At 32.3% G+C, this 26424-nt stretch overlaps 1 protein-coding gene across 28 annotated transcripts in view; it reads right to left on the bottom strand.

Annotated features, from left to right (window-relative positions):
- The window catches only part of Gphn (gephyrin), a 595586-nt gene that overhangs the window by 321578 nt on the left and 247584 nt on the right, over window positions 1–26424 (bottom strand). For all 28 annotated transcript variants that reach the window (XM_040276071.2, XM_078050082.1, XM_040276074.2 and 25 more), the window contains exon 4: window positions 8758–8850. In XM_040276071.2, coding sequence (XP_040132005.1) covers window positions 8758–8850 — 93 coding nt within the window. The remainder of the gene's footprint in view (window positions 1–8757; window positions 8851–26424) is intronic.

The raw sequence follows: 26424 nt of genomic DNA, 5'->3' as shown, positions 1-26424 counted from the left end.
CAGTTGTAGTTTCCAAGATATCTTTGAATAATGACAATTACTGTTTCTCATCTTTATATATGGTACCACTCTGTTATAAGAAAGTAATAAAATAATATAAGTTAATCCATTGTTCTATATAAAGGGGAATTTTCTGTCTATCCAGGAACATTTTACATTTATATTCATATGTATCTTGTGCATATATTTTCCCTTGTTCCTTACTCTCTTCAGTGATGTCTTCTTTCCTAACCAGAATTCTATTTTTCTCTTTCAAATTTTAACTTAAATTCTACTATCATAAAAATTCCACAGATACTCAGTTCTCTTTTAATCTTTTGGCCTGAATTGACTGACCATTTCATTATTAAGTTTAAATTTTCTTGATTTGTTATTTGACCACTGTAGGAATACTTTAGCACTATGCTCAATAAAGGACAAGGCACTTCATAAATATTTGTGAAGTTGAACAAACACAATGAATGATGTTCTTAAAAAACTGGAAGGCTGTAAGTATGCTTGTGCTCTGAAACATACATTGCTTTGTAATAGATAATGCAAAAACAGGGGCTGGGGTTGTGGCTCAATGGTAGAGTGCTTGCCTAGCATGTGTGAGGTACTAGGTTGGAAGGCACTGTGTCCTCCTACAACTGAAAAAAAAAAAAAAGGAAAAGCATTTAAAAAAAATTATAAACCCCATACATAAAGAAGGATATTACCTTTTAAACTGATTTAAAATTCAGGTATTAAGATGTCACATAGTACCCCATAAATGTGCTGGATTTTTTGTGTTATGTATTAATTTTTAAAATTTAGTTATAAAGGATCACAATTGGGGCTGGGGTTGTAGCTCAACAGTAAAGTGCTTGCCTAGCATGAGTAGGACACTGGGTTCGATCCTCAGCACCACATAAAAATAAATAAATAAATATAGATAGATAGATAAGTAAATAAACAAGGTATTGTGTCCAACTACAACTTAAAAACAAAAACACACACACACACACATATATATAATATATATATATAAACTTATATATATAATAAAAAGGGAACTATTACAAAAAGCTATCCTTTACACATTTGAGCTGTATCAAGCAACATCCAAGAATTTGAAAATACAAAATAAATAGATCTAAAACAAAAATAATAGATTTAGTTGTGATAAATATGTTCCTAATAAACTTTCCATACTGAAACCTTTAGAAGTAGGCTATCAGGTGCTAGTGAATCCAAGTGTTTTAATAATCTATATTTTCCATAGCATATAGATTATAGAAATTTTTATTCTTGTTACTTTGTTTCATGCCTTAATGCAGTAGTGAAGAAATGTTGCCTGTAATTCTTTTTTAATAGACATATATTAATATTTTAATAGATATATTTACCAGATGGTTTCCAGAAGTATAAGGGTTAGTAGCAGAAGTATTTGAAGTTACTATATCTAGAGATCATAGGTGTTATTAAAGAAACAAGGAAGAAAAAAGATAAAAATGAACACCTACTAAGTGTTTATGAAGTTGAAAGGAATTATATTTTCATATGCATTATTGTCACTTACTAGCTTGGATTAGATTGGGCATATCTATATTCAGCTTCTCCATCTTTAAAGTAAACATAAAAATATTACCTGATTCATATGAATATTTTGAAAATTAAATGAGTTTAAATGTGCTTAAATTAGCTTCTGATGGGCTGGGGTTGAGGCTCAGTGGTAGAGTGCCTAGCACACATGAGGCACTGGATTCGATCCTTAGCACCACATAAAAATGAAATAAAGATATTGTGTTCACCTACAACTAAAAAATAAATGTTAAAAAAACAAACAGCTTCTGACACATAGCACATATACCTGTGCTATTTTTATTATTGGCTATTTTTAGTATCTTAATTATTACAAACAAAAGTTTGAGAGAAAGGCATTAAGTTAGCAGATGAGGAAACTAAGGTTTGAACAGTTTAATGTGACTTGAATTTCACAGTAGTGAACCAGTAGTAGAACTGGTTTTCAAATTCAGGTCTGTCTAACTCAAATTTTTCAATTATACCTATTGAATCCTAGTATGTTTAAGAAAAGGCAAGACATCGTGTCCAAAACTACTTCATAAGTATCATAGGAAGAGCTCCTTAAAATGACGTCAACTATAACCATCAAATCTGATCATAGAGGGAGGTGTATTTTATTCAATCTGATTTAAAATATTTTAAAAATAAGGGTTTCTAGTATTTGGCTTTGCCAGAAAGTTCCTATTGTAAAATTCAAATTGTTATATTCAAATTCATAATATTAACTCAAGATCCTAGTTCATTATGTTATTTTTAGTTTTGCTATACATAAGTTATTTTATTACTCAAAATAGCACTAGAACTACAAAAGAATATGCAGAGTATTTCTCGTATAAATATTCTAGAGTATCAGTATATGACATTTTGCTACTAAAACAATAAATGTTTTCTAGACTGTTAAAAATAACCATATAATGTAAATGATCTACTTTGTTATCAAATTTTCTTTTAGAAACAAATTACTAAGCACACTGTTTATCCTATGCTTCTGTTACAATATAGGAGACTTTTTTTCTGACTAATAAAATGTCTGATGTTAACTTTTAGCTAAACTTTTAAATGTAAATTCTCACCTGCACAAAAGTAACAAATTGAGCATCAATAACACGTGGTTAGTAACTCAGATTAGTTTTGTCTTCTTCCTGGTGATTAACATAACATTCTTATTTTTCAAGAATTACAAGAAAGAATATTGATTAATGATTGAACAAAATAATACCTGACATATAGTATGCATACCTAAAATTATAAAAAAACATAAATTTCAACAAATTAATTATAAAAAGTACTTATAAGATAAAAAGCATTTCTTTTCTTCATACTAGAAATTCTACATTTACACGAAAAAATAAAATCCTAATTACCTAAGTGGAAAATATTAGTAGAAAAGCTTAGATAGGAATCTGTTCTAAAGAAATCAGAAGTAGGCTATACACAACATGTCTTTGGAAATTCCTAGTCTTGTCCTTTGTACAAGAATTTGAGTATTTCCCCCCATTCAGCATTGGCCATTTTGTCAGATGACACTTTGCTTCCATAAGAACAGTCATAAGAAACTATCTATCCATTTATTTTTCATTCCTTTGTTTATTTTTTATTGGTACTTTCTATATTTAAATAAAGGTGAATATTCTTTATATTAAATTTAGAGTTTCCTGAAATTTTTGTTATTTCTTCTTCTGTATGATTACTTCATAATGAATAATTATAGCAATAAATTTTGTTAGGAGGCATTGCTAAGAACATTAGCTTATAAATTTCTTTGTGTGCTGTTTTATATAATTAAAACAAATTCATCATTTTTGAACTTTCAAAGTGTGTTATACATTATTTAGAATAAAGGATATTTTATTTTTGTTATTTTATATTGGCTACAGAGACAATAGAGCAATACACTTCAATATGGCAAAAAAGTATTCTTCCTTTGTTCCATCTAAATTTAAAATATTAAAAAGAATAAACCTAACATCACTTCAGATTATTAAAAAATAAAATATAAAAGTAGGAAATTTTTTTTAAAATAAGTAGAGATGACTTATTGCCATCTAATAGATCAGGGGTTTGCAAATTTTTCTGCAAGGGATCAGATGGCAAATACTTTGGGTTTTTCTAGTTAAACAGTCTTGGCTGCAAGTACTCAATTCATGTATTATAATCATAGATAGTACATAAATGAATGAGAGTAGCTGTTTTATAATAAAACTTCATTTATAAATAGTGAAATTAAATTATAAATAATATACACATGTCACAAAATAAGATTCTCTTTTAAATTTTTTTCTAGTCATTCAAAAATATAAAACCCATTCTTCAGTCACAAGTCATGCAGAAAAGGTGATAGGATAGATTTGGCCTATGGCCAGTTGGTCAATCCCTGGGTTAGAAGATGAATTTTTTGAGTACAGGTACCAAATCTTACTCATTTTTAAACTTTTGCACCCAACATTGCATTGGATATGTACTAAGGATTAAAAAAAAAAAGTGCTTAGGGTCTGGGGTTGTGGGCTCAGTGATAGAGTGCTTGCCTAGCATGGGTGAGACACTGGGTTTGATCCTCAGCACCATATATAAATTTTAAAAAAAAAGGTCCATCAACAACTTAAAAAAAAAAGCTTGAGGAATAAATGAGTGGATGAGACATAAGCATACAATAGACTTTTATTAAGCTATTTAATTTATGATGATAATAATATATTAGTATATAATCCTTAATTCTGCTATACCCAAATACTCTTAAGTGTTGAAAGTTATTTTTTATCATGTAAATATTAAACAATTTAATATTTCGAATTTAATATGAATATTATCAAACACTTTTTAATAATTACATATACACTTCATATGTATCTTAATTTTCTAATCAAGATTTATAAAACTATAACTAAATTTCCATTTTTTAAAAAAATTTTAATTGTAGATGGAGACAATACTTTTATTTTTATGTGGTACCAGGGATTGAACCCAGTAGTGCCTCAAGCATGCTAGGCAAATGCTCTACCACTGAGCCACAACCCCAGTCCTAAACTTCTATTTTTTTTTAAGAATAAAAGATTCTTCACATGATAGTACATTTGTTAGACACACATTGCTTTTAAGTGATAGAAACAATCTGTATAGCAATGAGTTTTACTGAATTTTACAATTAACAGCACTTCATCAGTGACAATGAATTTTCTAGCTTTCACTGTTTTATAAGTCAATAACTTATAAAAATATATATTATATTTCAAGAATATAGTGTAATATATTCTTGAAAATAAAACTTTTCTTATTAAAATAAAACTAAAAAGTTAAGGCATGTGGTTATGTTATCAAACATAAGTTTTGATAGCATTTGAAATTTAGGCATGTATATGAGTGAACCATATTCTATGAAAAAAAGGTCTAAAAATATAAACAAATCATCATTTAGGGAAACTAATTCTGATAACCTTATTCCTAAAACATGGAAAAAAGATAAACTTTGCTAAACTTGCTATTACTTTTTACTAGATGTGGGAAGAATTCTAACTTGATAAAAAAATTAATATCCTTTAGAGTTCATATTCACTGACAGACACTTGAGGTTTTTTTTTTTTTTTGTAGTTGTAGATGGACAGCATGCCTTTATTTTATTTGTTTCATTTTTACGTGGTGCTAATGATCAAACCTAGTGCCTCAAAATGATAGGTAAGCTCTCTGCCTCTGAGCTACAGCCCCTGCTCCTTGAGGTAGTTTTGTTTCATTCATTTTATCATTTCCCATGTTCATTTTCTCCTTTAACAACACAAACATACACAATTGTCATATGTGTTTATAGATCAAACTAGTTATTGACTGTAAAATATTAGTATTTATTTAAGGGAGACATTTTACATTACTTTAACTTTGTCAAATTAATAAATCAATAACTTAAAAGTCAGTGACTTCTATTTTTATTTGAAAATATTTACAGGTAAATATACTTAGAAACAGTTTCTTTTCTTTTAGGCACAACTATCAAAGACAGACACATTAAAGACAACTAGGTAATTCATGTCCAGAATAATATTTCTAAATTTGTATTTGATTATATTATAAATATTATAAGACTGTTACCTACTTAAGGATATAAAGAAAATGAGAAATCAGAATTATTTTATTGGTTCTTTATTGCTTTTGTTTATTTTTAATTAGTTTTAAGTATTGGTGCATTATAATTATACACAATAGTAGGATTCATTTTGACATATTCCTATCACATGTATTCCTACCTCATGAATTTATATATGTAAAATACAAAGTGAAGTGAACTTTTAACAGAATCAAGTTATTACCAATCAGATAAATTAACCCTTCTCAAACACAGTTAAGAAGACAAATTTATGTATATTTTAAGTACAGTATTTAAAAAATTATAATATTACTTTACCCAAAGCATTAAGGATGAGAATATCTCTATGATATTCAAGTAATTACTAATTACTTGTAAACTAATTGTAATGCCCACCAAAAAAGGAAAAATAAACAGATACTAGAACAGCAGAAATTCAAGATTAATATGTAAATGGGAAAGATCAATTTTGAAACTTAACTTTATGAAAATTAAGAAATAAACTAACAAGATAGCAAAGATTTTATGGACATGCTTTGAATCTATGACTATATTTGTCTTTTATAGTTATAAAAAAGAAACAACTAACAAATTTGGCAGTTACAGAACAATTAATAAAAAATATTCAAACTTTATAAGTTAATTCTTACATAAAATGCGAGGAATAGTTATCACTGAATGCTCACAGTCACCTTGGTAAATAGGTACTTTTATTTTCCTGATTTTAAGGAAACTACAGCACAGAGTGGTTAAACAACTAGTATAGTATAACACAAAAATATGGCTTTTGTTCATATATATGTTCGTGTGTGTGTGTGTGTGTGTGTGTGTGTGTAGATAGCCTCAGGATGTTGCTGATCATATGAAATACTAAGTAATAAGAAAGTTGGACCTTTCAATTTCACCCACTTAGAGGGTGGGGCTGGATTGAGCTTTCTAAAACTCTTAAACAATAAGATATACAGAGCTCATGAATTGGTGAACACCTCCAGGTGCTAGAAGGTACTGTGGCTGAAGAGGGCATGGGACTTCACTAATTCTCCCTCCTTGCCCTATGAATCTTTTCCAACTGACTGTTCCTCAGTTGTAACCCTATAATAAACTGGAAACAGAAATTATTTTCCATAGTTTTGTGAGCCATTCCAGCTAATTATAAAATCTGATAGGGGGAGACTAAGGGAAACCCATAGACTTTGTAGTAAAGTAGGACAGAAGTGTGGGTAACCTGGAGACCCAATACTAGAGACTAGCCTGTCAAATGAAGAAGCCAGCCTGTGGTACAGAGCCTTTAAAAATATGGAGTCTGACTATAACTCCAGGTAGGTGGTAGATAGTGTCAGAATTCAAATACATCAAAGAACATTTGTTGTCTGAAGAGTTGAAGTGGCTGGTGTGAAAAAAAATTCCACGTTTGTTATCATTAGTGTGAGTAAAATCAACCTATCTGTGATCACCTTTATTAGTCAGTAGCAGAACCAGAATTCAAAGATTTGGATTTTCAGCTTAGGATTTTGGTATTAACTTGAAGTTCACAAGACACCAGATACTTGTAATGTAAATTATTTCCTTACAATTAAAAATAATGCTATTTGTTTATAAATGAAACCTGTGGTAATTTTTTAAACATTTTAAATATAAAAGTAAGTAGTAGTACGAGAATATCAAACCACCATACAAACTCAAGGTCATAGATCACAAAAACTGAATACCCAAATTACAAAAATGAATGCCTTTATATGTATAGTCAACTTTCTTATAAACCACACCAAACCAAATCAAATCAAACCAAACCAAACACACACACACACACACACACACACACACACACACACACACACACACACACAAAACCTCTGTAGAAGATGGTTTCCTGCCCAGTTGTACTTTTTTAGTAAGTCTCACAATATAAACAAAATGTAAAAACTGACCAAAGGACCATTTCCCATTAGGATCCAGAAACTTAATAAATGTGAAAAACTGAATTTCCTGTTTGTACAGTTGAAATTAACAATCTCTTAGTTCAACTCTTGTGATTGCTTTAAAAGCAAATCTATCTTATTTATAATCATAATTATAGTAATAAATTTATAATATTTATACAGAAAAACAGAAAATATTTTACCACTTGTCTTAGAAAATTGCTTTTCATATAATACAGTAGTGGTTCTCAAAGTTTAGAAGTATACTCTGTGAATCAACATCTATCTTGGGATATACTACATTTTCACTGAATCAAAAACTCTAGAGGTGGGGTCCAGAAATCTGTTTTAAAAAGTCATCTGGTAAATTTTCATGCTTAGTTAATATTTGAAAACCACTGTATCAGCATAAGGAGGGCAGTAATTATTTAATAAATGCAAAGAAAAATATCTTGCTGTTAATAAGGCAGTATATACAATAGTGTACTGATTTGAACATATGACTTAATTAACATTTAGTAGAACCTGAGCCAGGAAACACTTTTCTGAAAGGGTAATGCAAACACCATCCCAAGTGTAATGTAAGTTTCACAAGATTTCAAATATTCACCTGAAATTTATGGCTTCATTAAAGGAAAATAAAGACCTTTTTTCCTTTTATATTAGTGGACACTGCTTACTCTTTACTATTTTCCTAATTTCTCTTCCTGTGCAAAGGTTGAAGACAATTCTTGTATCACGAAGCCTAGAAATTTTGCTTTGTCAAATTAAAGTCTGCATTTAAATGTAGTTCACATTTAAAAAGGTGACCCTTTTTCATCAATAATACTGTAATATTGGTATAAATATTATATTAAAGTTATCCTATTATACTTTGAGACAAATGAATAAGATCCAATTTTGAATTGGATCAGATGCCATGCTAACAGAATTTTTTTTATAATTTTCTTTGGTAATGCTGAACTTGCAGACCACCAAGCAAATGAATGATTAACTTTTAGAACTGTTCAGTTTTCTTCAGATTCTATCATCTCTAGTTTAAGTCCAAAATAAAAACTCAAGAAACATTTTTCATAATTCTTCTATAGCCACATTTTTGTGTTCTTATAAGTCATTTCTTTTACCTAGAAAAATTATAAAAATAATATAAAAAAAATAGTAAAAAGGATGGAAGAGTACATGATTACTCCTTGAAAATGAAAAAGACATGTACTATCTCACCTCTGGAGTGACGTCTCGTGGTGCAAACCCTGTTCCTCCAGTTGTTAATATTAAATTAAGTTCCTTTTCATCACACCAGTCTATCAGAGTTTCCTGAAAGAAAGCAACACTATTGTCACATTCAGAAAGACTTGCTTTACTTGCACAAAACATCCAAGTCCACAAAAACTTCATATATAGTAAACATATACTTCCTATAGAGTGAGGATATAGATTCTTTTAAACAATGAATGAGAAAAAATTGAAGGCAATTCATGGAAGAGGCTCACTCCAGATCAAAAACACTGCAGTTTTGGATATTTATTAAATATTAAAAATGAGGATATAAACATCAAATTGTTGAAAGCAAGTGAAACACAAGAAATACCTTAAAGTTATAAGCTTTAAGAATTTATAACTACTGTTTATATGTACTTTAACAAAATATGTGAAGTTCTTTTCAACCATATAATATATACTCAAATTAAATCAAACTGCCCACTATCTATGTGTTAATGATATGATCTGATTTCTTAATAAATGTATCAATCCTATAAGCTGAATATTTCATAAATTTAATTTTATATATATTGAAACAGACTCATTCATTTTTAATTAATAGATTCAGAGAGATTAAAAACACTTGCTGACAAGCTCACAAACTAGAAGGAGGAAGAGTAGAATTCAAATGAGAACTGTTAGACACTCAATTAATGTTTTCCTATTATTGAGTCAATATCTTATGCTCAATTTCATGTTTTACTTTTACATTTTTCAGTATTAATTTTATATGTATTTCTTAAACTCAAGGAGTAAAATAAATGACTGCTTAAGGTTCTTTTTTGTCACATTAATACTATAATACTTGTAGAGGTTAGGTTTATTTTTATTTTTTTATATTTATTTTTTAGTTGTAGTCGGACACAATTCCTTTATTTATTTATTTATGGTTCTGAGGATGGAACCCAGGGCCTCGCACATGGTAGGCGAACACTCTACTGCTGAGCCACAACCCCAGCCCCAGAGATTAGGTTTATATATCATAAAATTTTGGAGCTACTAGGAATCTTATTAGATTTGCCTTTCTATTTTCTGGATGGGAAAACTGAAGTACAAAGTAGTTAAATAATTTACTCAAAGTTACACAGGTAGTTTATATACAAGTGGAAGTAGGATATGTGCCTGCTGACTTTTTCTATCTATGCTAATTATGATAAATCCATCCTATATTTTTGGCTACTCATTTAACAGTATTAACAGTCATAAAATAAATGTAAAACTAATCCTGATTTCAGAAAGCTAAGGGTCAAGTAATGATATTCAATCTTGATTGCACACTGAAATGTCTGTGAAGCCTAAAAAATACTTGGCTTCTACCTCAGGGGTAAAGCTTGAGTTAGCATTGGAATTTTTCTTTTCCATGCTAGGAATTGAACCCAGAGGCTTGTGTATGATAAGTCTGTGCTCTACAATGAGCTATCCCTACAGTCTCAGAGTACTAAGATTAAAAAACAAACTAACTAACTAAAATACTTCTAAGGTAATTCTAAAGTGCAGCCAAACAACTGAGAACTACTAGTCCAAAGAGACAATCTATATAGTTATCTGAGGGTATATTTCACAACAAACTCAATTGGGTAGTCCTACCAAGATGTCAAACTGTTTTAAATCAGTTGCACCACAGAAATATTACTCATTTCTATTTCCAGAATGAATAACAAGTAACACTGTATAGATTTATTTCACTTAAATAATATTGATACTGTAAGCTCAAGTGAGGATTTAAGTATATGGGAAGTAATATTTTATTGTCCAAAGTGGCTGTGTGATTACAGTAATTTTGCATCTGAACAAAATTTTAATTATGCTTTTAGATTTTTGAGATGAAATAGTAATCTTATTATTGTCCTAATTAGTTGGGATCTAAAACAGAAGTAGTCTTCTTCTTCATCTACTAATATAAAATACCAGTATTCCATGCACCTAGTGCCATGCACTTAATGATTAATTAATTTAAAAAAAAATATATGTATAACAGCGGAATGCATTATAATTCTTATTACACATAGAGCGCAATTTTTCATATCTCTGGTTGTATATAATTTATTTATTTAATAAGAAAATATTTCTGGGTGGACATTTATTTAAGGCACATCACTAAGTAATAGGATTGCAAACATAATTAGGCCAATCCTTGCCTCATGTTTTCATTCAAGTACAGGAGTTCTGAGTATGTAGTTTTTGAGAACTTTGTTAGTAACAGTGTAATCTGAATGTGGACAATATTACTACCACCTGGGAGCTAGTTAGGAATAAAGAATTGGGAGCCTTATCCAAGATCTACTGAAATCAGAATCGGCTACATTTTTAGAAAGATTCCTTAAGTTGATATATACATATATGTACATATACAAAATACTAGGTTAAGTATGCTTTCTAACCATGTACTACTCTAGATATTCTGAGTCTTATTTTTTTATACTACATTAAGAAAGCAATTTATCTTAGCTAGTTATTTTTCTTAGCAATTAATCTTCTTTAATTTATCTTAGTAATTTATCATGGCTTAGTCAGAAATCAATTTATCTTATCATATTTAACTCCTTACCTTAAGATCTCTTTCATGCTTAGATAAACCTTAATGTTTGGACATCTCTACTAGGTAGGATGTTACTTAGGAGTTTTGCATAAAAAAGTTTTATAAAAAAATTTTCTACATCTCTTTCTAAACTGGAATTGAGGATATTATTGATCTGAATGATGAATTCTCCATTATGTGGAAAGCATTTCTTTAAAAACTTACTGCCTTAGGTTTATAGGTTAGTGGAGAATAAAGATATATTTACAGACTTCCTCCTTTACCCATCAGATAACAAAATGAACAAAAAAGGGTAAAACCAGAAAATCTCCAGTAGCAACAACCATGTAAGAAAAATATCTAGCTTCATATCATATATCTCTAAAGTTAGGTGATCACGGAGAGAAACAGAAACTTTTTAAATCAGCATTGGGGACTTTTAATACTCCTCTGGACCTCAAAAAAGTCATAAAAGTGGATTAGTGCTGGGCTTGGTGGCACAAGCCTGTAATCTCAGTGGCTGGGGATGCTAAGGTAGAAGGATAGCAAGTTCAAAGCCAGACTCAGCAATTTAGTGTGGCCCTAAGCAACTCAGGGAGATCCTGTCTCCAAATAAAATATAAAAAAAGGGCTAGGGACTTGACTCAGTAGTTAAATGTGCCTGGGTTCAATCCACAGTACAAAAAAAAAAAAAAAGATTAGCAAATGCCTCAAAATTCTCACTAATACTCCAAATATAGAGAAATGCAAACTAAAATATGTCCCTTATCTTTTTTGTCTAGTAAGCAAGTGCTATCAGAAATAGATATAACAAGAGACTGCCTGATTGGGATCAAGATAAAGTTTCACAAACAAATACACACTGAACTGAGGAACTAATCTGAAATTTGATGACACTCCCCATATAATTATAAACCAAATTCTAAAAAGAAAAACTATAGTAAGGGACATTTAGTAACATATCAGGGAGGAAGAGTAGAGTATTCCAACAAAGACTGCATATTGTCTGTGGTTTCTTGGTTCCCTGTTTTTCCCTGTGTAAGTTTCAGACTTTTAAGCTTTTCATCTACATCATTGCAATGGTTTTGAAATTAAACTCTAGTAGGAGGCCTGGCTATTGTTATATCAGTCTGAAAATCCTATAATGAACAGAGACTTAAAGGTAAGGAGAAGGAAGGTGCAAAGATATGTAACACTGTTTACGTTGTTATTTTTCATAACAACCAATCCGATAAGGTTTGAAAGATAAAAAGATAGTAAACATTGCTGAAACCTCTTAAAGTTCCTAATTTTGTTTTCTACATTTAGAGGAAGTTCATTTAGTGGATAATATGTCTTACAATATAAAATAGTTATTTCAAAGTCAATGTACTTTCATTCAGTTTCTTTAAAAAAACATAAATAAAATGCTGGGTTGTATTAGATTTATAGAATTATCCCAAAGTAATACATATAATTATGTCTTTCACCTATGTTAACATTCATCTATTCTATCTACATTATAGTCATAGAAAGATGTTAGAATGTTTTACAACTTAAAGGTTAACAATGGCTACTTCTGGCTAATTACATGTGGAATACATTTTAGTTTTACTCTTTTGGCATTGTTTGAATTCTTTGTAATTTTCATGTATAATTAAAATACATTTTATACATTTAATTTACTGGTATTTGTCATTCATCCTGATAGTGCATTTAATTTTCCTTTCCTTCTTATTTTAGCAAGTTCAGAAATAAATTTTGTATTCAATAACTAAAAGTATATTATATATATTTGATAATAATACTATACATATTTTTTAAAATAACATAATTTTCTCTATATTTTTTAAGATACAGTAATACTACCTATATAAAAATATGTATATATAATACTATGTATAATAATACTATATAATATATATTGCATAAATAGTATTATTATTTATTATTATTATATGCAATATATGTATTATTATTATATATATTATAATGGCCATATATTCTTAGTAAATCCTCCTGTCAAGAGTTATGGTTTATTTCCACAACCTTGCAACTGGGCTAGACTTTCCAAAACATTATAGGTCTGTAGAGTTTTTGTTAATTTCTAATTTCATTCCATTATTATCCAATAACAGGCAAGAAATTAGATATTTATACATTATCATTATTATTTTATATATATTTATATACTATTTGCTAAGAATTGCTTTATTGCCTAAGATATGGTTTATTTTGGAGAGGGTTCCACAGGCTGCTAAGAAGAAAATGTATTTGGCTGTTGTTGGATAAAATATTCCATAGAAATCTCTTAAGTTCATTTGATTGATAACATTTTCAGGTTCAAAAGGTCTACTGAATTTATGTCTGGATAACCTATCAGCCCTCGAGGTAATCTGAAATCACATTAATATTGTAATAGGGTCTGAGTTTTTAATTTAAGTAGTGTCTGTTTTATGTAATTAGGTGTACCAGTGTTTGGGGCATAAATATTTACTATCATTATATTTTCTTGCTGGATTGTTCTCTTTACCAGTATGAAGTGGCCTTCTTCATCTCTTTAAATCTTGGGTTGAAATTTGCTTTCTAAAATATGAGAGTAGTTACTCCTACTTATTTTGGGGCTCAATTTGCATAACATAAAAATTTCTATCCTTTTACTTTCAGTCTGTGGCTACCTTTGCCTAAGATCAGCCTCTTGCAAACAACATATAGTTAAGTCTTTTATTTTAATGCATTCTGCCACTAATGTATTCATGTCTTTTAACTGTAGAGTTGAAACCAATTTCCTTCATTATTATTGTAGAGAGATTTCTATTAATTCCTGCCATTTTTATTTATATCTAACATTTAATTTGATCCCTGGACTTGCCTCTAAACGTGACCTGATGTTTTTCTCTTGAGGCATTTTATTTATAATATGTTTTGGAGAGGTGAGGGCCTTCTAGCTCTTCCTACTAGAAGGAAGACCTGGTCATTAGGTTGGAGTTTCTGTCTCTTCCATTCTGTGTATTAAAATATAGCTGAGTGTGATTAATTTGCATGTGGAGCAAGGTACATTGTCTTTCAGCTAGGTTTAGTTCAGCAGCAGAGTCTCAATGCTGTGAACCTCTAGTGTTCCTGTAGATTTCCAGTACCTCACAGAAAAGGGAGAGAGAAACAATAACAACTGAAGTGAACAATATATAGCATTAAAATAAATACCCAATGCTGACTATGACTTCTACAACACTAATTACCACAAAAACAGAAATGTTGGGGTCAGCAATTGCCAGCGGCAAAAACAATAAATGTGAATTAGATCTGGTATTAAAGTAAACAGCAGATATCAACTATATCATACATAGTGCTAATACAACAACATGAATGATGCAGGCAAGAGTTACATAAAACTAGTAGTATTAAACGATGATTAAAAACACAGTTCCTTAAGAGAAAAGACGATGTGATGGGAAGGTAGAAGAAAGTTTAGAACATTTAAAACGTAAGTAGAATGCAGAAGAGATTTAGCAAGCAATGGTTATAAAGAAGGAGGAGAAGAAATAGAATTAACAAAGAGAAAAACAAGGAACAAGAGAATTTGGATGTTATCAGGAGAAGAAACAAGAAGAAACAACAAGAATAAAATGAAAGAAAGAGAAACATCATCATCAACAACAACAATAACAAAAACTGGAAGATGAAATAACCAAGAACTCTAACTCTCAGAAGTCAAGACAGGGAAAAATGACTTTTGTAAAAAGATAAGGAAAAATGAAGAAACAAATACATGTATGTGTATATATGTGTATACACATATATCCATGAACAAATCAGTACAGCAAGAACACCAAAAGAAACAGGATGCAGGGCATTCTTAATGAAGAATAACAGTGTACACTGAGAAGGTAAAAAGAATCAATGAGGATGGATGGTCACTGCCTGTGCTTGACTATTCTTTTTTCTGTTTCTTCCTGGGTTGTGTTCTGAGAGAAAAGGGTACTGGGGGCCTTGGGTTTGTCACTTCCTTTCTCTTTCTGTGTTGCACACTGAGCTGCCAGCTGGAGTGGCCTAAAACTGAAGCTGGTTGAAATAACTCTCAGCTTCCCTTTTCACAGGCATAAGGTAGGATGGAATGGGAAGCACTGTTGATTGTGAACAGACCAGATGGGTGCTCTCCCAGAGTGGGGCTACTGCAGAGTTCTGTGAGGGTAGTTCTAGCAGCTGTGGCTTAGATCAAATCAGGCCTGCAAGGTTTTTTTGGTGGTATCTGCTCTGTAGAGGTTAGCTCAATGTAAACCTAGGGCCAGCCTAATGATGATCTCTGCTAGAAATCTAGATCTCAGAAGTATCCCAAGAATTCTACTCCGGGATGGAGGGGCCAACTCTTCATACACTCTGCAGTCCATGAATATGGCCTTCCCAGGCTTAGTTCCTTAGTATATTCACACCCACCTATTCAGTTTGCCAACCCTACTCAGCTGGTCATGTGAGCTACTATACTTAATTTTTCTGACCTGAATACCCCTGGATATAATTTTTCCTGTGCTTGCTTCACTTATGTACTTATAGGTACATCCTAGGCCATCTGGTGGGTATTTGCCCAGACAGTATGACAGTGTTCACTGTGATCTCCCAAGCTCCTACAGCCACAAACTGCAGCATGGCCTCCTCAAGGTGTTTCCCACCTCAGCTCTTTCCACTGGCCAGTTAAAAAGTACATAGTATTTTTCAAACATCATTTTGCTGTGTAGCCTCTGGATCAGTTAAGTTCATGCTGATTTTCTGATCCACTGTTTTTTTCTGGCCAAATTAGTCTTTGTATTTCTGAATATTATCCATCCCCTCTGACCACTGTTGCTGCTGACATCAACTTGGCTCCAATTGTAATCTTTCTTGTTCTTTGTTAAATGCACCCAAATTTGAATCTCTAAGATAAGAGACTCTGATATTAAATTTCAGTGAATTTCTGCTTTCAACCCACCTTGCTGAGAAGAAGTATTTCTACTGCTTGAATCCCAAGCCATGGTAAATTGGAAATACAGCCTTCCTCTAATATGCCATCTTGAATCTCAATCCTCTAAAATCTTAACATTACATCACTTGTACAGTAGTAAGAAAGACCAACAATTACTACTGCCATTGCTATAGACACTAAGAATATGATATGTGAACTTTGAGTGTATGACAATAGATTGAGAATTGTCAAATATCTAAAAATGTCTCTTCCTTGCCCAGTTTCCATTAATAACTTCCCCAGGATGTTCAAAATAAAGATCAAAATACTGAAAGTGGTCTTTAAAACTTTCCTTCCAAAATCCTATTCATACCTCTATCTTCTATTACAAAATTTTTTTCTAGCATTGAACTCTACTATTTTCCTCTCACTTTCATCCCTATCCCCTAAACAGCCTGCCTAAACACACTAAGCTTAAATTTCACTTAGGAAAGTCTTCCCTAATGCCCTTGACTATCCTTCATGATGCTTATTTTTAGCATGTAATTTGTGTAATATGATTTTAATGTTTAAAAGAGGTGAAACCAAACTATTTTTCCTACCTTCATATAGAACTAAACATAAAATTTGTGACACTGTAAATGTGATGCTATTTCCCAATACACTAAACAATTTCCCAGAAAACATAATCTAGATGTCCAATAATTTAACTCAATTTTCACTTTATCTACCTGGAAATAATATCAGGTCCCAGAGGTAATGGGTTAGTTTCATGAGACAGCCTCCTATTTCAGATGCTAATAATAAACAGTAAGTTGTCACCTATATTGCTGACCAACCAGATATAAATTTGGAATCCACTAACCATTCCTTGGGTTGTTTTGATAAAGTAGCTTACAGAACTTTAGGAGACAGAAAAATATTTAAAGACCTCCCATGTTCATGGACTATAAAATTAATATTATTAAAATGTCCAATTACCATACAACCAAAACAACATCGGTACTGGCATAAAAACAAATTCACAGACCAATAAAATAGTATGGAGATCCCCAAAGTTAATCTGTGTGTCTATAGCCAAATGATTCTTTTTTTTTATTGGTTGTTCAAAACATTACAAAGCTCATGACACATCTTCTTTCATACATTTGATTCAAGTGAGTTATGAACTCCCATTTTTACCCCAAATACAAATTGCAGAATCACATCAGTTACACATTCACATTTTTACATAATCCCATATTAGTGACTGTTGTATTCTGCTGCCTTTTCTGTCCCCTACTATCCCCCGTCCCCTTCCCTCCCATCTTCCCTCTCTACCTCATCTGTTGTTGTTCAGTTCTCTAACTTCTCCCCCCTTTCCCCTCACAACCTCTTATATGTGATTTCCGTTTCAATGCAATTTCCCCTCTCTCTCCCTTTCCCTCCCACCACTTGTCACTGTTTAATTTTAATCTTTTCCTCATGGTTTTCTTCACTGTTCAGTTCTTAGTTGCTCTCCTTAAATCAAAGAAGACATTTGGCATTTGTTTTTTAAGGATTGGCTAGGTTCACTTAGCATAATCTGCTCTAATGCATTCCATTTCGCTGCAAATTCCATGATTTTGTCATTTTTTAGTGCTGCGTAATACTCCATTGGGTATAAATGCCACATTTTTTTTTATCCATTCACCTATTGAAGGGCATCTAGGTTGGTTGCACAGTCTAGCTATAGTAAATTGTGCTGCTATGATCATTGATGTGGCAGTATCCCTATAGTACGCTCTTTTAAGGTCCTCAGGGAATAGTCCGAGAAGGGAGATAGCTGAGTCAAATGGTGGTTCCATTCCCAGCTATCCAAGGAATCTCCATACTGCTTTCCATATTGGCCGCACCAATTAGCAGTCCCACCAGCAATGTACAAGTGTACCCTTTTCCCCATATCCTCCCCAGCACTTATTATTGTTTGACTTCATAATGGCTGCCAATCTTACTGGAGTGAGATGGTATCTTAGGATGGTTTTGATTTGCATTTCTCTGACTGCTAGAGATGGTGAGCATTTTTTCATGTACTTGTTGATTGATTGTATGTCCTCCTCTGAAAAGTGTCTGCTCAGGTCCTTGGCCCATTTGTTGATTGGGTTATTTGTTATCATATGGTTTAATTTTTTGAGTTCTTTGTATATTCTGGATATTAAGGCTCTATCTGAAGTGTGAGGGGTAAAAATTTGTTCCTATGATGTAGGCTCCCTATTTACTTCTCTTATTGTTTCTCTTGCTGAGAAAAAACTTTTAGTTTAAGTAAGTCCCATGTGTTTATTCTTATTATTAACTCTTGGGCTATGAGGGTCCTATTAAGGAATTTGGAGCCCAACCCCAAAATATGTAGATCAGAACCAACATTTTCTTCTAAGAGGTGCAGAGTCTCTGATTTGATATCAAGCTCTTTGATCCATTTTAAGTTAACTTTTGTGCATGGTGAGAGAAAGGGGTTCAGATTCATTTTGTTGCATATGGATTTCGTTTTCCCAGCACCATTTGTTGAAGATGCTATCCTTCCTCCATTGCATGCTTTTAGCCCCTTTATCAAATATAAGAAAGTTGTAATTTTGTGGATTGGTCTCTGTGTCCTTTACTCTGTACCATTGGTCCACCCGCCTGTTTTGGTACCAGTACCATGCTGTTTTTGTTACTATTGCTCTGTAGTATAGTTTGAAATCTGGTATCGCTATACCTCCAGATTCACACTTCCAGCTTAGAATTGCTTTTGCTATTCTGGGTCTTTTGTTTTTCCAGATGAATTTCATGATTGCTTTATCTATTTCTACAAGAAATGCCATTGGGATTTTGATTGGCATTGCATTAAACCTATAGAGAACTTTCGGTAATATCGCCATTTTGATGATGTTAGTTCTGCCAATCCATGAAAAGGGTACATTTTCCCATCTTCTAAGATCTTCATCTATCTCTCTCTTTAGGGTTCGGTAGTTTTCATTGTAAACCTTTCACCTCTTTTGTTAGGTTGATTCCCAAGTTTTTTTTTTTTTTTTGAGGATATTGTGAGTGGAGTGGTTTTCCTCATTTCCATTTCAGAAGTTTTGTTGCTGATATACAGGAATGCCTTCAATTTATGCGTGTTGATTTTATATCCTGCCATTTTGCTGAATTCACTTATTAACTCTAGCAGTTTCTTTGTAGACCATTTTGGGTCTGTTAGATGTATTATCATATCATCAGCAAACAGTGATAATTTAAGTTCTTCTTTTCCTATTTTTATGCCTTTAATTTCTTTCGTCTGTCTAATTGCTCTGGCTAGTATTTCAAGAACTAAATTGAATAGAAGTGGTGAGAGAGGGCATCCCTGTCTTGTTCCAGATTTTAGAGGGAATGCCTTCAGTTTTTCTCCATTTAGAATGATGTTAGCCTGAGGCTTAGCATATATAGCTTTTACAATGTTGAGGTAAGTTCCTGTTATCCCTAGTTTTTCTAGTGTTTTGAACATAAAGGGATGCTGTCAAATACTTTTTCTGCATCTATCGAGATGTTCATATGGTTCTTATCTTTAAGTCTATTGATGTGGTGAACAACATTTATTGATTTCCTTATATTGAACCAGCCTTGCATTCCAGGGATGAATCCTACTTGATCATGGTGCACAATTTTTTTTTGATATGCTTTTGTATTCGATTTGCCAGGATTTTATTGAGAATTTTTGCATCTAAGTTCATTAGAGATATTGGTCTGTAGTTTTCTTTCTTTGAAGTGTCTTTGTCTGGTTTTGGGATCAGGGTGATGTTGGCCTCACAGAATGAATTGTGAAGAGCTCCTTCTTTTTCTATTTCTTGAAATAGCTTGAAAATATTGGTATTAATTCTTCTTTGAAGGTTTTGTAAAACTCTGCTGTATACCCATCTGGTCCAGGGCTGTTCTTGGTTGGTAGTCTAATGATGGCTTCTTTTATTTCTTCCTTTGTTATTGGTCTGTTTAAATTCTGTGTGTCTTGTTGACTCAATCTGGGAAGATCATATGACTTAAGAAATTTATCGATATCTTCATTATCTTCTATTTTATTGGAATATAGGGTTTCAAAATACTCTCATTAAATCTTGTGTGTTTCTGTAGTGTCTGTTGTGATGTTGCCTTTTCATCCTGTATGTTAGTAATTTGAGTTGTCTCTCTTCTTCTCTTCATTAGCATGGCTAAGGGTCTGTCGATCTTATTTAATTTTCCAAAGAACCAACTTTTAGTTTTATCAATTTTTTTCAATTTTTTTTGTTTCAATTTTGTTGATTTCCACTCTGATTTTAATTATTTCTTGTCTTCTACTACATTTGCTGTTGTTTTGCTCTTCCTTTTCTACGGTTTTAAGATGTAGTGTGAGTTCATTTATTTGTTGGTTTTTTTCTTTTTTTGAGGAATGAACTCCAGGAAATGAATTTCCCTCTTAAAACTGCTTTCATTGTGTCCCATAGATTCCGGTATGTTGTGTCTGTATTTTTCATTTATCTCTAAGAATTTTTTGATTTCCTCCTTTATGTCTTCTGTATCCCATTGATCATTCAGTTACATATTGTTCATGTTCCAAGTTATGTAGGATTTTTCCTTCCTTCTTTTATCATTGATTTCCATTATTTGGTGCATAAATATTGATAATTTTTATGTCTTGTTAGTGAATGGTTCCTTTTAACAGTATATAATGTCCTTCTTTATCCCTTTTGATTAACTTAGTCTGGAAGTCGATTTTATTCGATCCGAGGATGGCCGCCCCTGCTTGCTTACGAGGACTGTTTGCGTGGTATGTTTTTCCACAACCTTTCACCTTCAGCCTGTGTATGTCTTTTCCAATCAGATGTGTCTCCTGGAGGCAGCATATTGTTGGATTTGTTTTTTTAATCCATGTTACTAGCCTATGTCACTTTATTGGTGAGTTTAAGCCATTAACATTTAGAGTTACTGTTGATAGATGGTGTGTACTTCCAGCCATGTTTGATTATTTATCTTTTTTTTTTAATTTGGTTTGTTTCTCCATGATTAGCTTTTTCCTCGCCCTCTCACTTTACTGAGGTACTTCACACATTCTCCTCCTCATTACATACCTCATAATTTTTATTAAAACTAGACATATTATGTAGTCAAGTATAGTACCTCTGGATACTGATTGCCCTCTCCCCTCTCTAGGGTCTTTTTGTTGTTATTTGCTTTCTTACTTGATTACTGAACTATATAGACTAATATGCTAAAGTCCACTTTCTACCCAGGATGAAGCCTCTGATATCACTTCTTGGAGTGCTCAACCGAGGTAGGCACATACTCACCCTAGGATGGCTATTTCTACTTTACTAGAGGATTATTTATTTACTGTTAGCTTATCTCTCTTAAGCTATTTGACTTTGTTGTTGTTGTATTGTTTTTCCACTACACTATGTTGTAGGACTCCATTAATTGTTTAAACCCCTAGTGCAGCCAATTGCACTAGGGGTTTAAACAATGTCTTAGGATCAGACTTCAAAGTCTCATCCAAATAAATTCAATAAGAGATAGCTTTGTAGTCCAGACTTCAAGTTTTTCTATTTTTTTTTCTGAACCATAGAGGATTCTTTTCAGTCATGTCTTTCTCAGGTTCTTTCTGGCATATTAAGTCCATTTAGTTTATTACTCTTATAGAGTGAAGATCAGTCTCATTTTAATTGCTTACCTAACATCAAAATTTCCATTGTTTTAGAGAATATCTTTAGGCATGAATATTGCCAGATTCTATTTCAAATAAGGTCAGTTCCTAGAAAAGATCTTTGTAGTAAACTGTTATTATGGACTACCTCTCTCTCTGGACAAAAATCTCTGAACCCGTGTTTTAAGGGTAGAGCTTGGTCTTCTTGGCTTACCTTTCCTGATGTGGATAAAGTTGCTTATTGAGAGTGATTAGGGTCCCAGTATTCTAATATTGCCACACTTAAGCTAGTACTTCCATCCTATGAGCAGGGGCTGGATATAGGAAGAAAAACATGATCTTTCCACCACACTGATAAGCAATTTAGCCTCTGCAAGTCAAGAGATGAAGGCTTGAGAAATAATGGAGGCCTGTCCATCCCAGTAAAATACTATATCCCTTAACTGGGGACTCAGGGAAGTGGGAGCCCCAAACTCTAGGTCATATCTGTCCAGAGTAAAGCTTCTATCAAACTGAATCAGGGTAGGACAAAGACTCAGGTGTAGCTCAAGTAGCCACCAACTCTGTTCTATCTTATATTTAGTAGCTTTTCTTGAATATATGTTTCCTTATTTTCTATAGCCTTTATAACAATATCCAGAAACTTAAATGGTTCTTTCTTTATGATTTTCATCAGTGATGGTTGCTTCCTTGAAGAAAAGTTTCAGAGTTCCTCATGTACCATTTGAAAACGTGGTTTTACTGATAATCAAAATTTTAAAAAGTATCCTAAACCTCTATTGTGTTAAAATAAAAACACATAGGAAATGTGAAAGTAAAATGTTTATGTAGTAAAAATATATGTAAAAAATTTTCCATTTACATTAGAAAATAAAACTACGATATAACTAAAGACAATTATAAAAAAATGCTAAGATGTTTTAATGACTTTACTTATAGACAAATGACATTTCTGAATATTAACACTCATTATTGTAACAATATGTCTACTTCTCAAATCCAATATTAATAAATGGTCACTTAAGTCTATTAATATTTTTTTTAAATTTTATGTTCTCAGGTAGTTGTAAAAAATAAGACAGAGAAGCCATATACCTACTTTTCAGCCATTTTCTTCAATGACTTGCTTAACCTTAACAGTATCACAATGAAAAATCAACAATAACAAAATCAGTCAACCTTATTTAAATTATAGTAATTTTATATGCACTCATTTGGATATTTATTTCTACACTATTTTATTCTACATATAGATTTGTGTGAACCGTACCACAGTCCAGATACATAACAGTACCATCATAAATATCCCTTGCAATACCCTTTTATATACACAGCAACCTTCCTTCCTATTTCCCCTCCCTGATCCTCTGACTCTACCAGTCTATTTTTCATGTCTACAATTTTGTCATTTTGAGAATACAAATGAATAGTATGCTTTGTAATCTTTTGAGATAGGCTTTCTTCCTTCAATTTGTTGCTTGAGATCCACTAATAGTGCATTTTTTCCTTCTGAACACTCAATATTATTCCAAATATAGATATAATGACACTTTGTCTAATCATTCATTGATCTATTGAAGGACATTTAGGTAGGTTCCTGGTCTTACCTATTCTGGCTAAAGCCAAAATGAAAAAAATCATGTACAAATTTATACACAAACACAGATTCTCATTTCTCTGGAATAAATGCTATACAGTGCACTTGTGCTAGTGCATGAATAGCTATAATGAAATGACATATTCTTTTGCAGAGAGGCTGTATCATGTTATTTCACATCAGTAATATATGAGTACCCAGGTTCTCACATCCACTATATCATGTAGTGTTATCATTATTTTTAATTTTAGCCATTCTCATGAAAAAATGTAGTTTAATTTTTTGTTTCCTATATATGTAAATTTTTGGTACAAACACTTAAAAGATCACTGTTTTTTTTTCTAGTTGGTTGAGCCTTTTGCAGAATGGAACATTCCTACTGACTCTAGTAATTTTATTTGTTCTAAAGCCTTCTTGGTCTGATATTAATAGGCACTCCTACTTGGCTTTTTAAAAAACAATGTTTGCATGGTATATCTTTTCCTATCTGTTTACTTTGAACCTACATATGTCATTGTCTATGAAATGAGTTTTGAAAATGGCATGTATTGGATTAAGAAAACTTACATTGTGTCAAACTGTCTTTTAATTGTCATATTTGGGTTATGTACATTTAGGTTAAATATTATATTTTCGGATTTAAATCTGCCATTTTCATTTCATTTTCACCTTGAGTCCTTTGTTTCTTGTTCCTGTTTTTTTTTTTTTGTTTGTTTGTTTGTTTCTTTGTTTGTATTTTTGGGTTTTTTTTTTTTTTGGTACTGGGGATTGATCTCAGGGGCATTCAACCACCAAGCCATATCCCCAGCCCTTTTTAGTATTTTATTTAGAGACAGGGTCTCACTCAGTTGCTTAGTGCCTTGCTAAACTGCTGAGGCTGGTGAGCCTCTTGTCTCAGCTTCCAAAGCTGCTGGGATTACAGGCATGTGCCACCGCGCCCAGCTTGTTCCTATTTTTAATATGCTTATCTTACTGAGGATCAATTGAACATTTATTAAGATTCCATCTTTACTTATGTATTGCTTTGTATAATTTTCCTAGTGATTTTCTCTGGATATTACCATATATTGATGTAACTTGTTACAGGAACTGATACTGTAATTTAACATAGAAACCTTATGTACATTTGGGTACCTTTACTCTTTCACATTTGATTTTGTAAAGTATTTACTTCACATACACTGAGTACAGTATCATAGAGTGTTATAATGTTTGACTTATTATAACTTCAAATATGATTTCAAAAATGTCATGAGCAAATACTTTTTATCCATTCTTTTCTTTCCACTCTTGAAATTTCATGCCCCCTCCTCTGTTTTTTTTTTTTTGTTGTTGTTATTTCCTTTCTGTTTAGATAACTTATTTAGCCGTTCTTTCACGGTAAGTTATCTAGGCAAATTCTTTTAGTTTTCTTTTGTTTGAACATGGCTTCACTTTCTATTCACTCCTAAAGGGATAACTTCAAAGCATATAGAATTTGTGGTTGGCAGTTTTTTACTCTAGCGTCTGAAAAATGTGTCACTTTTTCTGTTTCTGCCCTGTGAGTTTTCATATTGGTGAATGTATTATTCAGTTGTATAACTGCCATTTGGTTCCTTTTTTGTAATTGCTTCATCAATATTTCCTGTCGTTTTTTTTTTTTTTTTTCATTTGTTTTAAGAGAACTCATTTGCTTGCTGAAGTATTTTTATGGTAGCTGGCTTAAATAACTTGTCAGTTTCAACATTTAATTAATAATTGTGTTGATGTCTACTGATCATTTTTTCATATTCAAGTTGTGATCTGCCTGGTTCTTGGTATGATGAGTGATTTTTTATTTTACCAAGATGTTGGGGATTTTATATTCTGAGACTACCTTCTTTCAAAGCAAATGTTCCCTATATTGTGGAGTAGTTTTTATGTTCAGCTTCTTGAAGGCTTCAATGACCATTCAGGCAAAACTGAAGCGCTGATTCATACTGCCTATTTGAAGGTAGAAGGTGGAAGTGCATGTCCCTTTCTGGCCTGCTAAGAATTTTCTGGTGAAGTGGGCATCACTTTGCTCTACTGTTGATACTAAGGAGTTGTATATGCTGACCCCAATGATGGGGAAGAGTAGATGGTTGACTCATACTATGAATAGAGTGTCAATTGGCCCCACCTTGTCCAGGTTTCTTGTTGTAGTAAGGGGTGAAAGCTTATCTCCCTGGCATATGTCACTGAAATAGAAAAGGAAAAGTGGAATTGCAGTGTCTGACTCTACCTTGCAATGTTTTATTTAACCTTCTTTCTGTTTGTTGAGTGTCTTAATCTGCTTAGTTTTGCTATAATAGAGTAACTGAGACTGGAAAATTTATAAAGAACAGAGGTTTATTTCACACAGCTGGGATAATTGGAAAATCCAATATCTAGGATCCATATGCGGCAAGGGACTTCTTGCTGCATCATCACATGGAAGAAGGGCAAAATAGCACACATGCTCACATGTGCCAAGAGAAAGTGGCAGGAGTGAGAAATAGAACTTATAGTTTCTGGCCATATTATAATCAACATTAATCCATTCACCTGTGAGGAGATCTCATGACCTTAACAACTCTTATCAGGTCCTATCACCCAAAACTGATTATTGGAGATTAAGTTTCTAACACATAATATTTTAGAGACATATTCAAACCATAATAGTGTGGATGGAAGCTCTGTTAATCACTGGATACCAGTGACACTACCTGGCTGGGAGAAATAGAACATAGCCTATTTCTGTTGGGATGGTGATGGCAGATCAACTCTTGCTTAGCACTGCTACAATAATCTGGCCAAAGACTCAGTGTGACAACTATTCTTCCAGGTGAAAGATGAAAAAATATCTCCCTGGTCTGCCAACATCACAAGGTAAAGGATAAAGAAACCTGTAAGCTGCTTCATGGGACAACAGGAAGTGAGTCGGAAGATCAACTTTAGACTGGCTCTGCTGA

Source organism: Ictidomys tridecemlineatus, chromosome 5 (genome assembly GCF_052094955.1).
Source record: "Ictidomys tridecemlineatus isolate mIctTri1 chromosome 5, mIctTri1.hap1, whole genome shotgun sequence".
Lineage (NCBI taxonomy): Eukaryota > Metazoa > Chordata > Mammalia > Rodentia > Sciuridae > Ictidomys > Ictidomys tridecemlineatus.
This window is presented reverse-complemented; position numbering and strand designations above follow the sequence as displayed.